A 19318-nucleotide genomic window follows, 5' to 3' on the forward strand; every position below is an offset into this window, starting at 1 on the left:
ACTTACTTCTAATATTGGTGTACTGTATAATTACAATATATAATAATAACAAACCAAACTTTCTGCTTTATTCCCTTTAACCCTGTAAACTTCCCTTCCTTTTTGTACAAGGATAAAGGAATATGCAATAAAGAATTTTATTTTCATATCTAAAAATTAGATTTACTTCATATTAAAAAAGACCATTTTAAATAACCTATTTGAGAAATGTTTAAATCCAAAAGGCAAAATAACTTTCTTATTACAATTAATCGAAACAATATTAGTTTCTATGATACTTTTAGAAACTTTTTTGTTGTTTTTTTCATAATAGAGATACTTGTCTATAATTGTAGATGTCAATACGTCTTATCAATCTTCCTTGTCCGTTAACGGATTTTAAATGTTACAAATAGATACAAATCGCTGTTTTTTTCTTGATTTATAATAAAAAATTTAAAACGTAAATTAGAGTACTAATACTGTATGAATATACTTAATTGGAAAGTTTTTATATATGATATTATTAGCTTTCAATTTCTGCGCTACTTTTGAACAATTAATTTTTTATTTTACTTTTCCCTTTATCTGTTGAATTTCCCTTATTGCATTCAACATTGTTTTAAACTTTCGCTCTCTGTATAACACCATGGTTCTGCTATATTAAGGCTTGTTTTCAGTCTACATTGGAAATTCATTCAAAATTTATATTGTATTTTATTTGTTTATTTCTATTTTAAACAAAAATGATAAGTTTAGCCAGTTTTACCGTAGCTGCAACCACTAGTTTAATGCAGCAGGGTCAGAATAATTTATAAAGCAACCACTAAAGTGACTGATATTTGCAGCCGCCAAACACAACTGCGCCTTTCAAATTATTTCATTGATTTGCAGATTTAGCCAATCCAACAGATTTTCGAAATCTTTTTATATACAGTAACAAGGATTTTTTGTCTATAGATTAAGATCTTGATAACTACTGAACCGATTAGGTTCTCCATTAAGGAAAGTTGAACTTAGGTTCCGGGATGGTTTTAGGCTACTTCATTTCAAGTATTGGTATGGTTTCAGACTATTTTCTACAAAAACCTACTCCTTTAAATACAAGGACCCTGAAAGCTAAATTTAGTAAAAGCTGAAGGCAAGCCAATTACTTTTTTAATAATCCTCAGCGAAACTAAATTGGACTGCTGTTTAAATCTGTACTTTAAAGAGCTCCTTCCAGGTATAAATCAGGAAGCTGTGGTGTCTGCAGACTCTTTCCAGAATTGTTTTCTATTCAATGGTTATAACTATGAATAAAGTTAGTTTCCTTATGGTACTGCAGTTAGATACTTTAGTTTAGTTTTGGTTAACCCCTCTTTACAAGTTTTAAAAAGTTATACTTTTTAAATGCATGTAATTTATAAAGATTTTTCTTATAATTTTAAGTGAATAAATAAAAATTAAAATTATAATAAAAAGATCTATAACCAAGCATTAAAAATTTTAGAATAATGTTAACCTAACCTTGATAACTAGAGGTTACTGGTGTAATAACCTTAACTTAAACAAAAAAGTTAGTACATTAATTATATCCTCTTATATTAAGGGAACTAGAATTATTGTGAATGAACTGGCTTTAAGACATTAGACATTAGGGCATTATTAGATAACATGTATGTCTTTTAAAAGGAAGGTTACTACTTTTTAAAAAGACTATTTCGACTTTTTTTTCTATGAACTTCTAAGCAGAAAATTTACCCTATAATTATAAAGCAACGCTTGTTCAACCGTTAAAAAGGCAATACAGTGTAGTGAAACTAGTTTCGGCTTCATTTAGATTAAGTTAAAATAAAGTGTGATGATTCCTGAACCATAGGGAATCTCCTATTTAAATTAATTTGTCCGTATGCATATTTCCATAAAAAGAATTGGTATTTCCGTAAAATTAGCAAGAATAAAAGATTCAAAAAGTTTTTATTTTGGGATTTGGAAAGATTATGTAATGTATAACTTGATTTTACCTAGAGAAATTAAAATTCAATGAACCAAAAGTAGTATTTGTGGCATAATTTTCAATATGCTTTTTTCAGAATATAATGAAAAAGATATCATCGTGTTTATCAAAATTCGTATGAAATGTCGCAAGAAGAGACAATCACTAAAGAGTAAGTTTATGAAGCAGCAAAGCTATTCTACTTTTTTTGTGTCTGTTTGTCTGGTTTGTTGGGGGGTGCTGATAATTTACTTTCCATCCCCGTCACTTCCCGTCCACTCCCTTTCTCTTCCTATAAAGTTTTGTTTTGTTTACGTTCTAAACCTAAATATAAACTCTACAATAAAATTAATTTTTTTAATCTGTGGACCCTAAAACTGTTTAATACTTGTCATGAGTATTTTTGCTAAAAATACCTTTTTTGAATTAGGTATTAAACATTTGCCCTTGGAAGGTTAAATACAATATTCTTCCTTGTTAATGGATGAAGAATACACGTGAATATATGGACAGGGGAAAAAATGTCGTCTATTTAGATCAATGAAACTCGTTTATTGGTCAGTTCGTTCATCTAGTAGGAGGGATGTGGTAAAGGGGTTGAAAAGAGGAATCGTTATTTTAGCCGGCCGCAATTTTTTTCAGAGATCATGAAAATCTGGTGTAAGATGTAATTAATTTAATATCCATAACCTTGTTTTTATGTTTTGATTCAGAGCCTCCAAAGATGTATGCGAGGATGTGGAGGAAAAGAAAGAAGGCGAGGCTGAAATACAAAATACGGATGGCAAGGTATAGTTAATTATCGCATCATATTATAAACAGCTTTCCGTGGATATAAAAATTTACAATTATAAGATTAAAACCAGTTTTGTTAGCCCCGAGATGCCGGATTCAAGGGGTAACAAAATTTGTTTTTAATATTATGATTGCACATTTTTATATTCGTAGAAAACTGGTTATAATACGATACGATACATGTTTTTTCAGTATGGCCTAGAACCGGTTCTAATCCAGTGGATACTAATCGATTTCGAAACTATACTGAAAAAAAATCATGATTGTATAGTTTTTAGGGAAGGAGGGGATATTGGGCTGTTTATTACACTAGTTCCCAAAGTTTAATAATAACGTTTTCTTTATTTGTTGAATTAACAACTTTGGGAATTTGTAATGAATTTTGATTGGTTGGTTCATATATTTAAGTGTCCGAACGTTTTAACCACTATTCGTAATCTACAGAAGGGCTAAGAGAAACTCATTTTCCCCCCAAAATGTTTTAAAAATAAAGTTTTCTTGCAAACTTTCTAATCTGAACATTTACATGGAGTACAAGCATTCCAAGAAAAGAGTTTATGGAGAGCCATTTAAGAGATCTTTCTTGTATATATGTACATCCTTTATTTTAGCAATTATCCGTGGAGCTGCCGAGTGATGATGTGAGCCACGCCAAGCTTATTGATCTTGTTTCATGGTTGACCAATAAAATTGATAAGGCAAGTATCTTTAAATTGAAAGTGGTGCTTTCCCACAAAGCGTATTAAGCATTAAAACCGCCCCCCAACTCCTCCCCTAGTTTTTGGGTTTTGCTCGACTGGGCACTTTGAGGGAAACCACCGACAAAATTCATTCAAAACACAATTTTCACATAAACAAAGGAAAAAACTCTGCAAATATTTTTGGTTTGTTAAATTAGGTTTCATTAATGATGCATTTTTATGTGATTTATGTTATTTTGACCTTTGTATAGCAATAGATTTTGAAAGGATACTTTTAATCTTGCATAAGGAAATTGTAAATACTTTTTAAAAAATTGAAAATCTATAACGAATTATGACGTCAAAAGAACTTGAACAAAGAAGAGTATTTTGTATAATAATTAACTGTTCTATACTAAATTTTAACTATAAATTAGAATGTTGAGGAAATCAAGACTGAAATAGACAATCATAAGATTGACACTGAGGCCAAGTTTGTTGCTATCAAAGAAATTGTTGAACAGAGTAATGTTGATCTAGGTAATACAATTGATAAATTTATTAAGTGTATGCTGAAGCGCCCCTAGGATCTAGGGGCATTTTTATTCGACGTAGGAGGGTGTGGGCAAAGATTTTAAGAAATTTTTTAAGGCGCTGGAAAGTGTCATGTGTGACGTAACAAAAATACGTCTATTATCCGTCTCTTTTTTGTTGGTTTTCTTCTCCCCTTAGCCTTCCTTTTTAGATGTATTTTTATGACGTAACACATGACACTTTCCGCTGTCCCAGATAATCTAAAATGTCTAAATCTACCTATTGCAAAAAAAAATTATTTTATCCAGTCATGTCTTTCTTGCAAAATTATTTTGATTCGAGTATTGCAAAGTTTTCCAATAATGTCTTCCTCAACTTTTACTATTACCTGGAATATAATTGCAATAACCTGAATATTGGCACATTTTTAAATACATTGTTTTGCGCATTTTTATTTCAAGCTTATTTATAATAGCGAAGCTACTCTATAATTCACTTAGTCTACCGACCGTCCATGAGGCACTCCGTAAAGCTATGGGAAAAAATGTGATTTTCTCGGCTGCTATTTAAGATAAATTGCTGATTTTTTGGTCAAGATACCAAAGATCATCTAACATACAACTAACTTGGTCCTCAGCCTGACGGTAATTCTACAAAAGACATAAATATGCATTTTGAAAGCTTTCGTGATTATCTGTTGTCTGATATTCGCGTATTCTATTTCTTTCTTTTTTATGACTGCAAACAAAACATCTGATCGATGCTGCGCAAAATGGTACAAAAAAATTGACGTCATATGATAACCAATAACCAATGAGAGGCGAGTATATATTTTACCATTGGTCAATTACAATGTATATTGGCCTCTCATTGGACAACTTTATAGTATGACGTCATTTTTTGTACCATTTTGCACAGCATCCATCTGATCCTTTGACCGTTTGTCCATCCATGTTTTTTTTGTGCTTTATTTCTTATGGATGTTGTCACCCTTATTCTTATCTAACAGCGTCGAGGATTCCTGTAAAATATAAAACTCTACCTGGTAAAATGAAAATGAAATAAAAATACTTTAGAGAAGAAGATCGAGGAAAGAAAGCAGGCCAATGCAGAACTTATTGAGAAAATCAGAAGATTGCAAGCTAAACAAATTGAAACTATTGGTAAGAAAATATTAATATGACTGCTTCTCTCGTTGCAATAGAATAGATTAAAGTAGTCTTAAAACATTCCAAATTGTTGTTTTTTTCTAATTAGATCAGCCATTTACTAGATTTCCATTTTCAAACAAAATTGTTGCTTAAAATTATAGCAGGATAAAAATGCCTATTATAATTTTGCCAATAGATTACATTAGCTTTATGATTTTATTAAGTAATAAAAATTCCCATCAGCGGCGCCCATAGCTTCTATGGGACTCTGTATTAAAAGGGGTAAATAGGGGACATAAAAATATTATAAAACCATCACAAGAAATAAATCTAAATCTAAAAAAGCCTAAAAATATCCCATTTACTACATAAAGGAAAACTCAATCAGTTTAGTAGTTTTTGAAATCTTATCTTCACCCAAAAAAAACTTATAATGAATTATTATTCAGCCAAATATAATCTTCTGGAGGATGAGGTCAAACAGTTTCAAGAGTGTACACATCTGGAAAAACAAGAAATAGCAAAAAAGGAACAAATCACTTTTTAAAACACATTTTCTTTTGGATTTTATTAATTTGTTTTTATTTCAGTTTAATCTTTTTAATGATGGTTATCTTATGTTTTCTAAAAAAAAAAACCCTGAAATTAGTCTAAAGTATCAAGTATCAAAAAAGTAATTAAGATACTTTATTGATTATATTTCCTATTCTATTCGTCTAAAAGTTAAGTTTTCGAAGTCTTACAGTTACTTTATTCTATGTAAGGCTTAGAAACCCTAATTTCTGGGCTAGCCTGTAAAATTTTATTGAATTTGGCCTATTATAATAAAATATTATTAAACATGTATTCAGTTATACAAACCATATAGACTAAAACTGATTATGATATAATACAAAATAACGAGTCTATTTATAGTGCCAATAATAAAAATGACGCCATACAATACAAATGACCGAATTAATTACCAATGTAGGCCATTATGACGTCATTTTTATAGGCAGTATAAAAAGCTACCAAAATAACATAATTTAAAAGTAATTGTTTTGAAACCCAGATCGACGTGATCAAAGAAGCAACAGAGCAGCGAGTTAACTTTCACAAAGCCCTCACCACAAGGTTTGAGGAGTGGATGGTCGAGATATCGTCCCTGGTACAAAAGACTGGGGACGACGCCCTGACAAAGGCCAAGGGCGTGCACGGGGAGCTGTTGGAGGGGGTGGAGAAGGGGAAACAGGCAGATGTTGCCAGATATGATGAACTTATACAACGAATTGAAGTACTGGAAAAAAGGAAATTTATATTTTTTATTTATATTTTTATGAATTACGCCATTCTTAGAAAAACTATGAATTTTACAACATTAAAAAAACATTTTATTTTTTAAATAATTTTAGATGGTTTACTCTAAAGCAGATTAATGAAAAAATAATTTTACTATTTTAATAAAGAGATTAATTGTGATTTGAAACTTTTAAAAAATAATTCCTAAAATATTCAAACATTAATTTATTTTCAAAAGTTGATAAAAATGAAAAATTAAACTGACACAGAATCGTGGAATGTGAGGAGACGAACATCAGCTTGAAGAGCGGCATCACCGACAACAAGAAGCTGGCAGAGACACAGGAGGAACAGTTCAAGGGGGAGATCAGAAATGCCGAGAGAAAGACCCAAGAAGTTCTTACCATGATTGAAAATTTAAAGGTATAGTTAAACAAAATAACCTATTATAGAGTAATATTATTATTTGAAAAGTAATAGTTTCAAACCAACCAATCAAAATTAAGTAAAAGTACCCAATGTTTTTGATCCATAGAAAAAGATTTGAAAAATAAGATTACCAGTGCAATTTACAGTTCAATATACCCACTATCTCCTTGTGTTTATGTGATATTTTTGGGGTTAGAGTTTTAAGGCAAGAAATTAAATTAGTTTGAAGCCCTACACTTCCAGGGGGGATAAGCTGCTAAACCAAAAAAAAATGTACTAGATAACCAGCTCTTTGTTTTCTTGTTAAATCTCTATTGATATGTACATCAAGCAATGGAAATACAGATAAACAAACTTTAAATTCTTTAATCAGTAGTCAGTTCCTTAGAGATCTATTTCTTTATTTTTATCTTTGTTAATAGCGTAGCTTTTCCACATTTAGGGTTAGTCCATACGTCTGTTTGCAACGGAAGCTCTTAACGTTAATATAGACATGTCCTGTCAATTTGTTCATCTGCGCTTTTATAAATCTTAACATCATTGTTCTGTTAATGTTACAAATTGTAATTTCAGGATAAGATTACCCAAATGACTCAAGGTTGTGATAATGAAGTTGAAACATTGCAGACAAGACTTGATAAATTGGAACAACATGTCAAGATTAACACAGAAAAACAAATAGGTAGCAATAGCATAATTACTATAAGTGCTTTATAGCAATGATATGTTCATCAATCTGCGTATTTGTAAAAGTTAACAGACTTTTAATTAATATTACATCAATTTTTAACAGTTGCTTTTTTCATATGATATGTAAACTTTGATCGTTATTTTTATTATTCTTGTAATACAATTTTATATTTTCAACACAATAAACATTGGATGATAGATAGCCTCTGGAGGATGGAATACACCATAAAGGCTTATTTTGGGGCATATCTGAACCATATTTTCTACAGAAGTGCATGAATACTCGGCCAAAAGTCTTTTAGACGAGACAAGCAACACTTTGATTGGACGACCTTTGTCTGGAAGTACTAACAGTGTATGGTAATGAATTGAGTCTGTTTTTGGCCAAGGTACTCTCATTCACTAACTATTGATGTTGGACAACGCTATGTGCAATGCCACAGTTGCGGGTTTCAGTAAAATATGAAAGATATTATAAATGTAAAACCATTTTTGATCATCATGTATTATAAAAAAAAAAAACACTGCAGTCACATATTTTGTACGTGAATAATTTTTTGCTTCAGTACATATTAATATCTAGAAATGGGTGAGCGAGTGAAGGAAGCAGATGCAGCGGTCACCAAGGTCCAGTCAGAGATACAGGTCCAGCTCGAACAAACAAACAACAAGCTGGCAATCCAGGTACACTTTCCAATGATGGAGAAATATTATCATTCTTTCGGATATTGGAATCTTATAATCATAATATTATTATTTTTTTTCTTAGAGATGAATTTTACATCAATCATCTCAAAAATCTGGCAGATGTTATGTGTTACTTTTATATCAAAAATTTGTGTACATTCTTTTCCTATAAAAATAAACAATATTCGAAATTTTTTATATGAATCTAGAATTAGCATGAAGTATTTATTTATCGCACAGGTCTAACATAACTGGTTTGATCTTACAATTCTTGTTTTAACATTCTTGAAAAAATGTCAGTAATACAATGGTATACATGATTTTTCAGTATGACTGAAAACCGGATATAATCCAGTGGATATTTTGATTGCCACACTGAAAATAATCTTATGAAAATTATTCCAATACTTTGCTAAAAATGTTATGTTTTTCTTTGAATATATATTAAGGAAAATAATTGAAGTTGCAATTGGAAAAAATAACAAATATAACATGGAGCTAGAGAACTATTAACATAACTTGTTACAGGATACTGTACATAAAAGATTGGAAGGGATAGTACAAGTGAATACAGAACTACAAGTAGCTTGAGAACTATTAATATAACTTGTTACAGGATACTGTACATAAAAGACTGGAAGGGATAGTACAAGTGAATGCTGAGCAACAACAAGTAGCTAGAGAACAACAGGCGGTGCTTATTCAAGAAATCAGGTAATAAAATGCAAATTTTTTTAAAATTTCAAATCGCGCTTTTAAAAATACCATTTTTGAAAAGGTTTCGTTGAGCCACAATTTTTATTTTTGTTAGATAATTGAATTATTTGATTTTTAAATAAATTTAACAGCTAGTACAACCATTAAAATCTCTCAAATTGACCTTTCGATCATTTGAATTCAAGCAAAATATTAGGTTAAAATAGGATGGGGTTTTCATTTATTTGTGACTAAAGCTAAACAATAATAGCAAAATAATTTAGTGTAATGAATTATGTGGTAAATTGATGTGGGTGTGTCAATACATGCAACAACCTTGTTTTAAAACATCGACTGGGGAAAAGTTTATTTTATTATTCTAGCCTAAGCAATATAACTTTGTTTTTTTTCTGAAATGGACTAAAAATGTACACAAAACTTTACAAAATATTTTTTTAATCAGTGGGGGAAGGAAGGGGGTGGGGTCGGTAATTAGCTCCTTAAAAATTAGAAATTTTGAAGGGTTGGCCTAACCTTCCTCCAAGTAGCTTAAAACCTGCACATGGCCTTCCCTGTAAATTATGAGATCTCATTTATGCAATCAGCTACTCATATCTAACTACTTTAATATAATTACTAGGCTTTTTTAGGGGCTTTTTTATTTGAAGGGTTATGGAAGTGCCTACAACCACGCTCAGACTTATTTGTAAAAATAATAACAGCCTAAAACCATATCAGGACCTATAAGAAACTTCACTGTAAAGTAGAACCATATCGGTTCAGCGGTTAGCGAGATCCTTCGCTACAGACACAAAAGCTTATTACATTATATAATAGGATAAGATAAAAATCATAATAATAGGTAGATCCAAAGTTAGTGTATTAAGATAAGTTATTATGTCTTTGATGCATGGAAAACTACTTTTATCAGGGAGGGAGGGGGCATTGGGCTGTTATCAAACTGGTCCCCAAAGTTATATAATTAACTTTGGGCACTTTTTATTACTTTTTGATGGGTTGGTTCTAACAATCAGTGCAGTGCCCAAACTTTTTAACAACAAAAAATTCTACAGAAGGGGTAACTTTGAGTATCATCTTTGGGGATGTACATAAATTTATGGACCATTGTCTTATCCCTTTGATCTCTGACTTTTATAAACATTTAGAGCAAGCATAGAGAAGATGTTGGTGCAGGTTGACGAGTTGGACATGAAGATCAAGGCCAAGGAGAATGAGAGTGTGAGCCAGGAGCGTGGCAAGATAGATCAGCTGGATTCTTTGCTGGCAAATCAAGAAAATATTCAAGTTAATATCAGACATATAGGTAATATTAAATTTGATAATCGTATTAACTATTTTTTTAACAATATTTGTAACTATGTTTCTACTTAAATATTTTTAAAAAGGAATATAGATCTCAGAAAGGTCAGCTGCTTTCAAATTGTATCGTTCTTGTTTGATTTCAATATGTTTAAAGACTTAAAGAGACTGTCTATATTGTAAAATTAAATTTTAGATCCATAAAATACAATCTAATTGTGTAAAGTTTACTTTACTTTCCAATCTTAATTGTAAAGCCTTTATGTAAAACAATTCAATGGTCCATTTAATCTTTACGACTGTACTTGTTTTGAATTACAGAGGACAGTGTGCGCGCCGTGGAGGACTCCATCTCCAAGGGCTTCCAGGAGCAGATGGCCAATATCATTAAGATAACTGACAAGCAGGGCAAGATCTCTGGCGACCTGACAGAGAAGTGGGGCGCCCTCGACATCTCTATGCGCACCCTGAGACAAGAGTTCAAAAAGGAGATGGATTCTCGCATATCTGCTCTGGAGTGTGAAATCAGGGATAATAAGATAGACCTGGACGAACAGGTTCGTGTTATTGACAAGCATAAGAAAGCACAGGATTCCAAGTTTGACAAGGAAGTGAAGACCCTGGGCTCCATGGTTGATGGAGCTATTCAGTCAGTACAGGATGACTTTGAGGAGAAATATAAGAAGATTGATGAGAATATCAACAGACTTGGAGATGAAGATGTGTCTGCTGCTTTACAAAATCTTAATAATTTCAACTCCAGAATTAAGGGTATATTTAAACTTTTAATAGTAAAAGAGATTAACGACATGGTAAGAAGCCTTTTCCCCATTATATTCTGCCTAAACTGCCTGTTGGCTGAAACCTAATATTGCCTGCAGCAGGCTACTTAACAGACACTCTGTCTACTGGATTAGAACCGGTTGAAAGCCATACTGAAAAATTATGTATCGAATTATGTCCAGTTTTCTTCGAATATAAAAATGAATTTATTAATTGTACTTTTTTATCCGCGGAAAGCTGTTTAAAATACGATTCGATAAATAAACATAAGCATACAATTATATCAGGTCTGGAGACAAGAGTAGATGACATGGAGAACCTGGTAGATGAGCATCCAAGAGAATGGAGAAATAATTTGATGTTCCATGGAATAGAGGTCACACAGGAGGGAGAGAACTTCATTGGTCTGGCAAATGTTGTCTCAAAGATTGTCAGGTATTAAAGCAGTTTTATTTATCTAGCATGGCTTTGAATCCTATTAATTTCCGCTGGATTACAACCCGTTCTGAGCCCTACTGCAAAATCATGTATAATATCTCAGGGCAAATAAAGAAGAAATGACCCCAGAATTTTTTTATTTTCCAATCCGCGGAAAGCTGTATATAGTATGATCCGGTATATAACTTTAATGTATTCAACAAGAAAACAGGGACATTATTATCCATAAAAAGTGCAACATCAAAAAAAGGATATTAAGATATAAGAAATTTTATGGATTGTAGTAAGTTGAACACATCCTAAATAAATAAAGGCTCTGCCTAAAAAAATATATACAGAATTAATGAATTGAACGTGTAAAAGTTTTTTGTGGTCAGGGAAAAAGGGATGAGACAATCGATCTTAATTTCATTCTTTTGGTTGTCTTGTACTTTGGGTACTAGAACCGATGCAACTTTTCTTTTCTTAGTTATATTTCAAAACTTTAGCGCTTGCGCGTAGAATGCCGTGAAAAAGTTATTGCCTAGCAGACAACAAAAATCAAAATGAACTATTTTCAAACAAGATCATTTTGGCTGGTTCTATAAATTTGTTCTTCTTCAAAGTATAAGTAGGATAAGATGGAAACTACATATATGATATGCATAGTTCTATGTGTTTGATCAATTACACACAGTTCACAGTATTTAAGCTATCTTTTTTTCACTGACTTATTTCTGACTTTCCAAAAGTAACAAGAATGGTAATATCTAAATTGTTGTAATTTTTTTGGTTAAATCTGGTTTTTAAATTCTACTAGAATTCTAAAATTTAATAAAATGTCAATTATTCCATCCCTATATACCTGGTTGTAGTTTAACAATGTTGCAGGGCCGCGCTAATAAGAAATTCTTATAAAATTCTTTTCAATTTTGACCGACAAATCCTCAGACGCCAAGACAAGTATTTGTGTCAGAAGAACAAACAGTTCTTAAAGTAAATTTTATATTCTACCTTGCTCTTATTGTTCTCATTTTTTTTATTATTTCTTTGACAATAATTATCTTTTGTAAATTAAATACATCTTTTTGTTCACGTTTTTATATTTTTTACAATGTAAAGCAATTGGACTGTCTAAGATTTTCACGGAAGCTTTTTAAAGGTTCTAAGCTATTTACCTGGGTATATTAAAATAAATTTAAGGGTAGCTGCTAGCCGCAATAAACGCTTTTTGGCTGTCGTCGATCCTTGAACTTAATTATAACTAATTATAAACACTCTAACCTTTTAATTTATTTAGCAAAAACTTTAGAAGAAAATATTAACTTCTTGAAATTAATAAAAGAAAAATATTATTCTGTTTTAACTGTGTTGTAAAGTTATGTAAATCCTTAAATTGGACGAACTGAAATGCATTTGCACACAGTTGAAATATGTCGTTTCTTTCAGCTTCAATTCAAATAATAATAATTAATTTTCTACTCTAACAACTTAGACAAGAGTAACATTGGCGAATTTGCTATTTTTATATAAATTTTTTTTTTGATTTTACTAAAGCAACTTTAATATAGATTTACGCTATGAAATGTGAATTGTATTTTTTTATTTTTAAAGATTTTTTTGCCTTTTCAGATGTTCAAAAAAAGACAGAGTATAATTTCCCTAAAAACCAACTAGATTTATGACTACGTACGTCTTTTCTATAACTTAGTAGTTGGCTTCGCTTTCATGGATAATATCATCCTAATTAAATTAAAATAGAAACATTCCCATTGTTGTCTAATGCAAAACATTCATGTACTTAAAAACATCAAATAGACAGTTCTCTTCTTTCTTTTTTTAATTGATTGATATACTAGTACATCTTGTAAAATACATTTTTTTTATAAATTACATAAAAACAAGGATGACAACATCCATAAAAGCGAAGCACTGAAACGGTAGGACAAACGGACATTAACGCTTGTATAGTGTCTGAACTGAATAATCAGAATATAGAAGTATAAGAGTCGAAGCAAAATTATAAGTAAATTTGTTGAAAAACTGCTTGATACAGGATAATGTTTATGGACATACTTACATTTTTAGGACTTGATTATAGAGTTGCTTTGCTTATAATAATGTTCTTTGTTGTTCCAGGAATCAATATACCAAAAATCAGATCAAACGGATAATTAGATCACATAAAAAATTTGTTGTTAAAAAAGTAGAAAAATCAACATGTTTAAAATGGACGTACAGACATTCTGGTAATGATTATAGAGTTGCTACGCTTTCTAAATCGTACCTAACTACTTCAGGAATCATCATGCAAAGTTTGAAATCGATAGGACAATTCTAACATGCCTAAATCAACTAATAAAAGCTATCTATCTCGGACGGACGTACGGACGGACGGACGTACGGACCGACCCTAATTATAGAAAAGCTTCGCTTTTAAAAATATTTATGGTAGATTTTTATGAAGATTAATAAACAAACAAGACAAAAACGGTCATAACTCGCAAAGATGCAACGAAAAAAAATATAAATATATATTTAGACTAGCGGCTTCGCTACAAAATTGTATCAGACTTCAATATGTAACCACAAATGGTATCATTATATCTTGGAGCTTACACCAGATTATCATGTACTCAATTAATGTGAAAATAATAGCTGGCTCTACCCACTCCCCTCCCCTTCTACTGAATGAACGAAATGTTCAATAAATGATGTCCATTATAGCAACTATTTTTCCCCTGTCATAACATCCTAGTACATATTCTATATCCATTATACATAGTAACATAGTTACAGACATAGTAAGGGAGAATAAGCTTTATAGAACACATTATACATGTTAAAAATAAGATAATTATATTTTGTAAATGCAGCAATTATTTTTTCTCTCGTATCGTTCAGTATAAGTAAATACATCTTCCTAATAAATAGAATAACAAAAATTCTGTTGATATGGCAAATACGAAGTTTTCCTGCACAACTATTTCAGAGATAATATTTGATACAATTACTTACTTTTTATTCAAGGCGAGTCTTGGGTGTACGGCGTGAGATGATGTTGACCGGTATCCGGCGTCTGACCCCGTCCAGGTCAGATATTGAGGGCTGGCCGCCCCTTGTTGTCACACTGCAACACCCGCAGGTAACATTTTAAGGGATAGCGGAAAGTGTCATGTGTGACCCTTAAAAATACGTCTAAAAGGGAAGGATGAGAGGAGAAGCGGGAAAGGAAACCACTAAAATAGAGATGGAAAATAGATGTATTTTTATGACCTCTTACATGACACTACCTAAAATTAATACCTTTGGGGACGTTAAAAAGAACGTAGGTCTATACTTTTTTAGTAGGTCCAAATGCACTAACATCCCAACTTTTACACACAACCAACCATTCGATTGCACCACCAATGTCTGGAAGTCCTATCTCTGCTTAATAATGAGTTGCGAATGTTTTAGGCTTAGGCATTTCTCTACTCTGACTCTTAAAAGTCGCGCTACTGCCATAGCAACAAAAGCTATTTATAATACGATGCGAGAAATAACTATTATCATATTTAGGACCGAGAAGAAATTTTGGCCAAAACAAACCTTCTGCAAGGAATGAAAATTTTGGTAAATCTTATTATTTTCGATCGCATAATTAAAATTTACTTCTTTTAAATTACTTAATTAATTATTTATATTTTCTTCCCTGTATAGACAAGAATATCAGCACCACGGGGGAGTGCGGGATATAGGGGGGCAACAATAACATCCCCATGGGTAAAAAAAGTGGAGAACTGTCAGTCCATTTTTCCCCTCTAGGTTTCCATCCCTTCGAAAATCCCTGTACACGCCACTTAGTGTGATTAATATTATTTTTAGACTAAGGGCGAACATAGGAAAAGCATCTTCTTGTTGTTGTCGTATAGTCAACTTTATATGATTCTTGTTGTTTACTTAATATAACCTTGGATTGATGCATCCTTTAATTAATCCACTAGTGCACTTTGTCTGTTCAATAATTCCAATAATTAATCTATTAAACAGATAATGTTATACATAAGATACACAAGAAAACAAGGAGGGGTATCTTTGTAGGAGATACCGTAATTGATTCAGAATCTCAATCATTCTGAAAGTATGACTTTAGCAAAGCTTATAAAGGTTTCAAACTTTAAAGGAAGCCTGCAAGGAATACCACGCTTTAACTGCTGAAAGACTGCCACAAGTAGACCCAATACCTCAAATTTGAAGCCTTCAGCTTCTATTACAAAAAAGTTCTAGGCATTTTAAAATGACATTTTATGTACAATGAAAATTTTTAAAGAATTTGAATGCTAATGTTAGAAATTTTGAAATTAAACTACGTGGCCTAGAAAAAAAATTATAAGCTCATTTTTGTCATAAATTTAGATTGCCAGTACTATTTACATTTTTACAATAAAAATACCCATTTTTATAGTCAAAATTTTTTTTAAAAATTAAGTTTATCTTGCGTTGTACCGAGTGTACTGTAGCCAATCAGAACGCTGAATCAGCTAGGAAACCAATCACAGCTGAGCTTGCAGAAGTTTCCCCCTTTGTTTCCGCTATGATTTTTGTTTAAAATGCAATTTAAATTGAATTTTTTTTATAGATTATGACTATGAAATGTAGTGTTTTTATTGTAAAAATGTAACCAGTTACTGGCAATCTAAATTTCTGACAAAGATAAGGTTATAATTTAAGGCGACGTAATTTAATATTGTATTTTCTTTTATGAGCATTGGGAATCTTTCAAAATTTCCATTGTATATAAAATGCTTTTTTGAAATGCCTAGAACTTTTTTGTTATTGCAGCTGAAGGCTTTAAATTTGGGGTATTAGGTCTACTTGTGGCAGTCTTTCAGCAGTTTAAGCGTGGTATTTCTTGCAGGCGTCCTTTAAAGGCGTGAACAGTCATTTGCATAGGTTCTAAGCCGATTAAGGGAATAAAAAGGTGAGAAAAAATGTCTAAATTAATTTGTTTATATTAATGGGAATTTCTATTTCAAACTTTAAATTCGTGCACAGACATTTGCATTGGTTCCTAGCCGATTGAGGATTAATTTTACATTTTGGGGGGTGATGAGCCGTTGACACCCCTTTACACCCTCATTTCGCAAACCATTGAACCGAACTTTAGACAATTTTAATGGGAATTTTCAATTTCAACTTTAAATTCGTGCACAGACATTTGCATGGGTTCCAAGCCGATTGAGAATTAATTTTGGGGGGTGATGAATCGTTGATACCCCTCAACACCCTCCTTCCACAAACCATTAAATCAAATGTTAGGCATTTTTGGTATTGGTCCAAGGTAGGATTAAGGCTAATTTCAAACAATAATAAAAAAAACTGCAAAATACATCCACCTATCTTATGAGAGATGCACCAAGAGGCTAGGGTCGAGGCCACTAGTATGTAATAGAGTATCTCTTCATAATTCTATTGAAACATCTAATCTTCAAAAAGATTATTGATTATATAATTCAATAATTTATAAAAGATATCCGAAAAATTACATAGATAGGATAAGTTAGCATAGTCTGTAATACTATGCTATACATATTTTTTCAGTATGGCTTAGAACTTCTAATCTAACGGATATTAAAAGGTTTAATCTTGCATCCTGTCCATAAAGAAACTTTCTGAAAACGGTTAATTTATGTGTATCTCAACCATCTTACATTCCGTGAAGAAATTTTTTTTTATCTTTTCTTTGTTATTTTTCATCTGCACTGTATGTAGTTATAATATCCTTGTTTGATTTCAAAACAAACATTTCATTTCCTTTTACTAAATTCTCCACAAGAACGAATTATTCAATAAGATGTAAGAGAATAGTTATTTATCGCTTCGTATTATAAACAGCTTTCCGCAGATAAGAAAAATAGTAGAAGTTTTCTAAATTTTATTCTACTATTCGTAGAAAGTTTTCTTATGATTTTTAGTATGTCTTAGTACCGGTTCTAATCCAGCGAATACTAATCAAAACTTCTCTCCCATTCTATACAATTTACTTATTTGCAAAGGGTCTCTTACCACAAATTGCATCCAAGCCCTGAATTAACCCAAACTAACCTAATATAACTTTTCCAATGAAGTAACTTTAAGCAACTTTAAAAACACTATGAATGTTTTAAAAGAACATTTTCATCGTGACTGGTTTCCATGTTAAAGTCATAAATATCAATGTTTCACCCATTTTGTGGTTTTTCACAACTATTTAAATCTTAATCGATATTTGAAAACTACGCTTGATATGTTCAAGATTTGTTTATATTTTATGATTTATTCAACAAAGCAATATAATGCATTTATTTGTAATATTGGATGACAAAACCTGAATAATAGTTATTTATCGCATCGTATTATAGACAGTTTTCCGCGGATAACAATCTTGTATTATTTTCATGATTTTAATTTTAATATTCGAAGAAAGTTGTCTGACATACGATTACGACAGCAGATTTTGCAGATTACGAGGCCAATATAATAATTAAATTAGACGCTACCAGAAGATCATCACTTAGCTGTTCCAGCCGAGTATCCCTTTTTTCAGCAGAGCCGTGAACTGTGAAAACACGACGAAACCCGCTACTTCGTTTTCTTTCCATGATCCCAAAAAAATAATATTTTAGATAAGCGAGGACATGCCGCGGTCTCTGAGAGAGGAGTGGGGGGAGCTGTACAAGTTTATGTCGAGAATCAAGGAGAAGTACCCCAACAGTACGTGCATACTCAAGGATGATAAACTTTATATAGATAACAAGGTATGGTATTTAGATAGCGTTTGTAAACATTATTTATTAGTGGCGTAGCAACTCTATAACTTATGACTGACTTATGAAGATGAAAAGATATATAAATAACAAGGTACAGCTTTAAGGCAACATAGCTGCTATATATAATATGTTTGTCCGTTACGTTCATTTTTAGGAGCACAGCTACTCTATAACAAAGGTAATCAGTTCATCAGTCGGTTTCACTGACCAAGTAAATTGAAAAGGTGTGTAGATACAGCTTAATATATAGCTTAGTTGTTCTATATTTAGATTTATTCGCCTATTTTGTTTTAAATAGTATTTGCAAAGCTAAAATGGAAATATCTCCCCAATTCTTTCTTTGACCCAATCTCTGCTAGGATCTTTAGCCCATACTTGAACTAACCTAGTCTAAAATAAGCATTAAATTAAGTTTTTTAGGTCATTTGCTGTAATGCCATTCAAATTATTTTCCAAATTATTTTCACCAATATCACTTATATATTTTTTCAGATTTTTGTATGGGATAAAAAGCGAGAAAAGGTATAAACTTTTTTTTAAATTTAAAACTTGAATTGCAATCAGAAAGAAACAAGGATGACAACATCCATAAGAAGCTAAGCACAAAAAATCATGAAATGGACTAACGGTCAAAGAGAGTTTTAGAGCAGACGCTCAGTTGTCATTTAAATAAAAAAGAAAAAGGAATATCATAATAGAAAAATCCATGAAAAAAAAAACATTAATAAGATTGTTTTTTTTCTTTGGAGTAAAGCTAGAGGATATAGTTATTCTTATTTCTAAGTAGTAGAACAACCAACTATGATTCTATCTAACTCTGGAGTTATTGCTAGTCAGACTAGAGAATATAATTATTCTTATTTCTATGTAGTAGAACAACCAACTATGATTCTATCTAACTCTGGAGTTATTACTAGTCAGGCTAGAGGATATAATTATTCTTATTTCTAGGTAGTAGAACAACCAACTATGATTCTATCTAACTCTGGAGTTATTACTAGTCATGCTAGAGGATATAATTATTCTTATTTCTAGGTAGTAGAACAACCAACTATGATTCTATCTAACTCTGGAGTTATTACTAGTCATGCTAGAGGATATAATTAT

At 31.5% G+C, this 19318-nt stretch overlaps 1 protein-coding gene and 2 long non-coding RNA genes across 3 annotated transcripts; all 3 read left to right on the forward strand.

Annotated features, from left to right (window-relative positions):
- The first annotated feature begins 2052 nt into the window (after positions 1–2052).
- On the forward strand, positions 2053–3710 carry LOC145318409 (uncharacterized). Its single transcript, XR_013879327.1, has 4 exons — positions 2053–2129; positions 2671–2746; positions 3364–3450; positions 3705–3710. It is a non-coding gene; the product is annotated as an uncharacterized LOC145318409 (long non-coding RNA).
- Positions 3711–3864: 154 nt separating this feature from the next.
- On the forward strand, positions 3865–5093 carry LOC145318222 (uncharacterized). Its single transcript, XR_013879258.1, has 2 exons — positions 3865–3972; positions 5043–5093. It is a non-coding gene; the product is annotated as an uncharacterized LOC145318222 (long non-coding RNA).
- Positions 5094–5550: 457 nt separating this feature from the next.
- On the forward strand, positions 5551–18739 carry LOC145318410 (uncharacterized). Its single transcript, XM_080159698.1, has 13 exons — positions 5551–5592; positions 6172–6323; positions 6668–6821; positions 7401–7509; positions 8101–8201; positions 8821–8918; positions 10067–10224; positions 10542–10991; positions 11291–11438; positions 14451–14565; positions 14982–15035; positions 18068–18199; positions 18704–18739. The coding sequence occupies exons 1-13, from the start codon at positions 5551–5553 to the stop codon at positions 18737–18739; spliced, it is 1749 nt and encodes a 582-aa protein (XP_080015824.1).
- The last annotated feature ends 579 nt before the right edge of the window (positions 18740–19318 follow it).

Source organism: Acartia tonsa, chromosome 4 (assembly GCF_053477335.1).
Source record: "Acartia tonsa isolate MP-2025a chromosome 4, ASM5347733v1, whole genome shotgun sequence".
NCBI classification, from domain to species: domain Eukaryota; kingdom Metazoa; phylum Arthropoda; class Copepoda; order Calanoida; family Acartiidae; genus Acartia; species Acartia tonsa.

Excerpts from the sequence above, each read along its gene's own strand:
- LOC145318410 (XM_080159698.1), top strand. The coding sequence starts at position 5,551 with ATGAATTATTATTCAGCCAAATATAATCTTCTGGAGGATGAG. Across the intron at positions 8,202-8,820 it reads ACAACAAGCTGGCAATCCAG|GATACTGTACATAAAAGACT; the intron begins GTACACTTTCCA and ends AACTTGTTACAG. Across the intron at positions 18,200-18,703 it reads AACTTTATATAGATAACAAG|ATTTTTGTATGGGATAAAAA; the intron begins GTATGGTATTTA and ends ATATTTTTTCAG.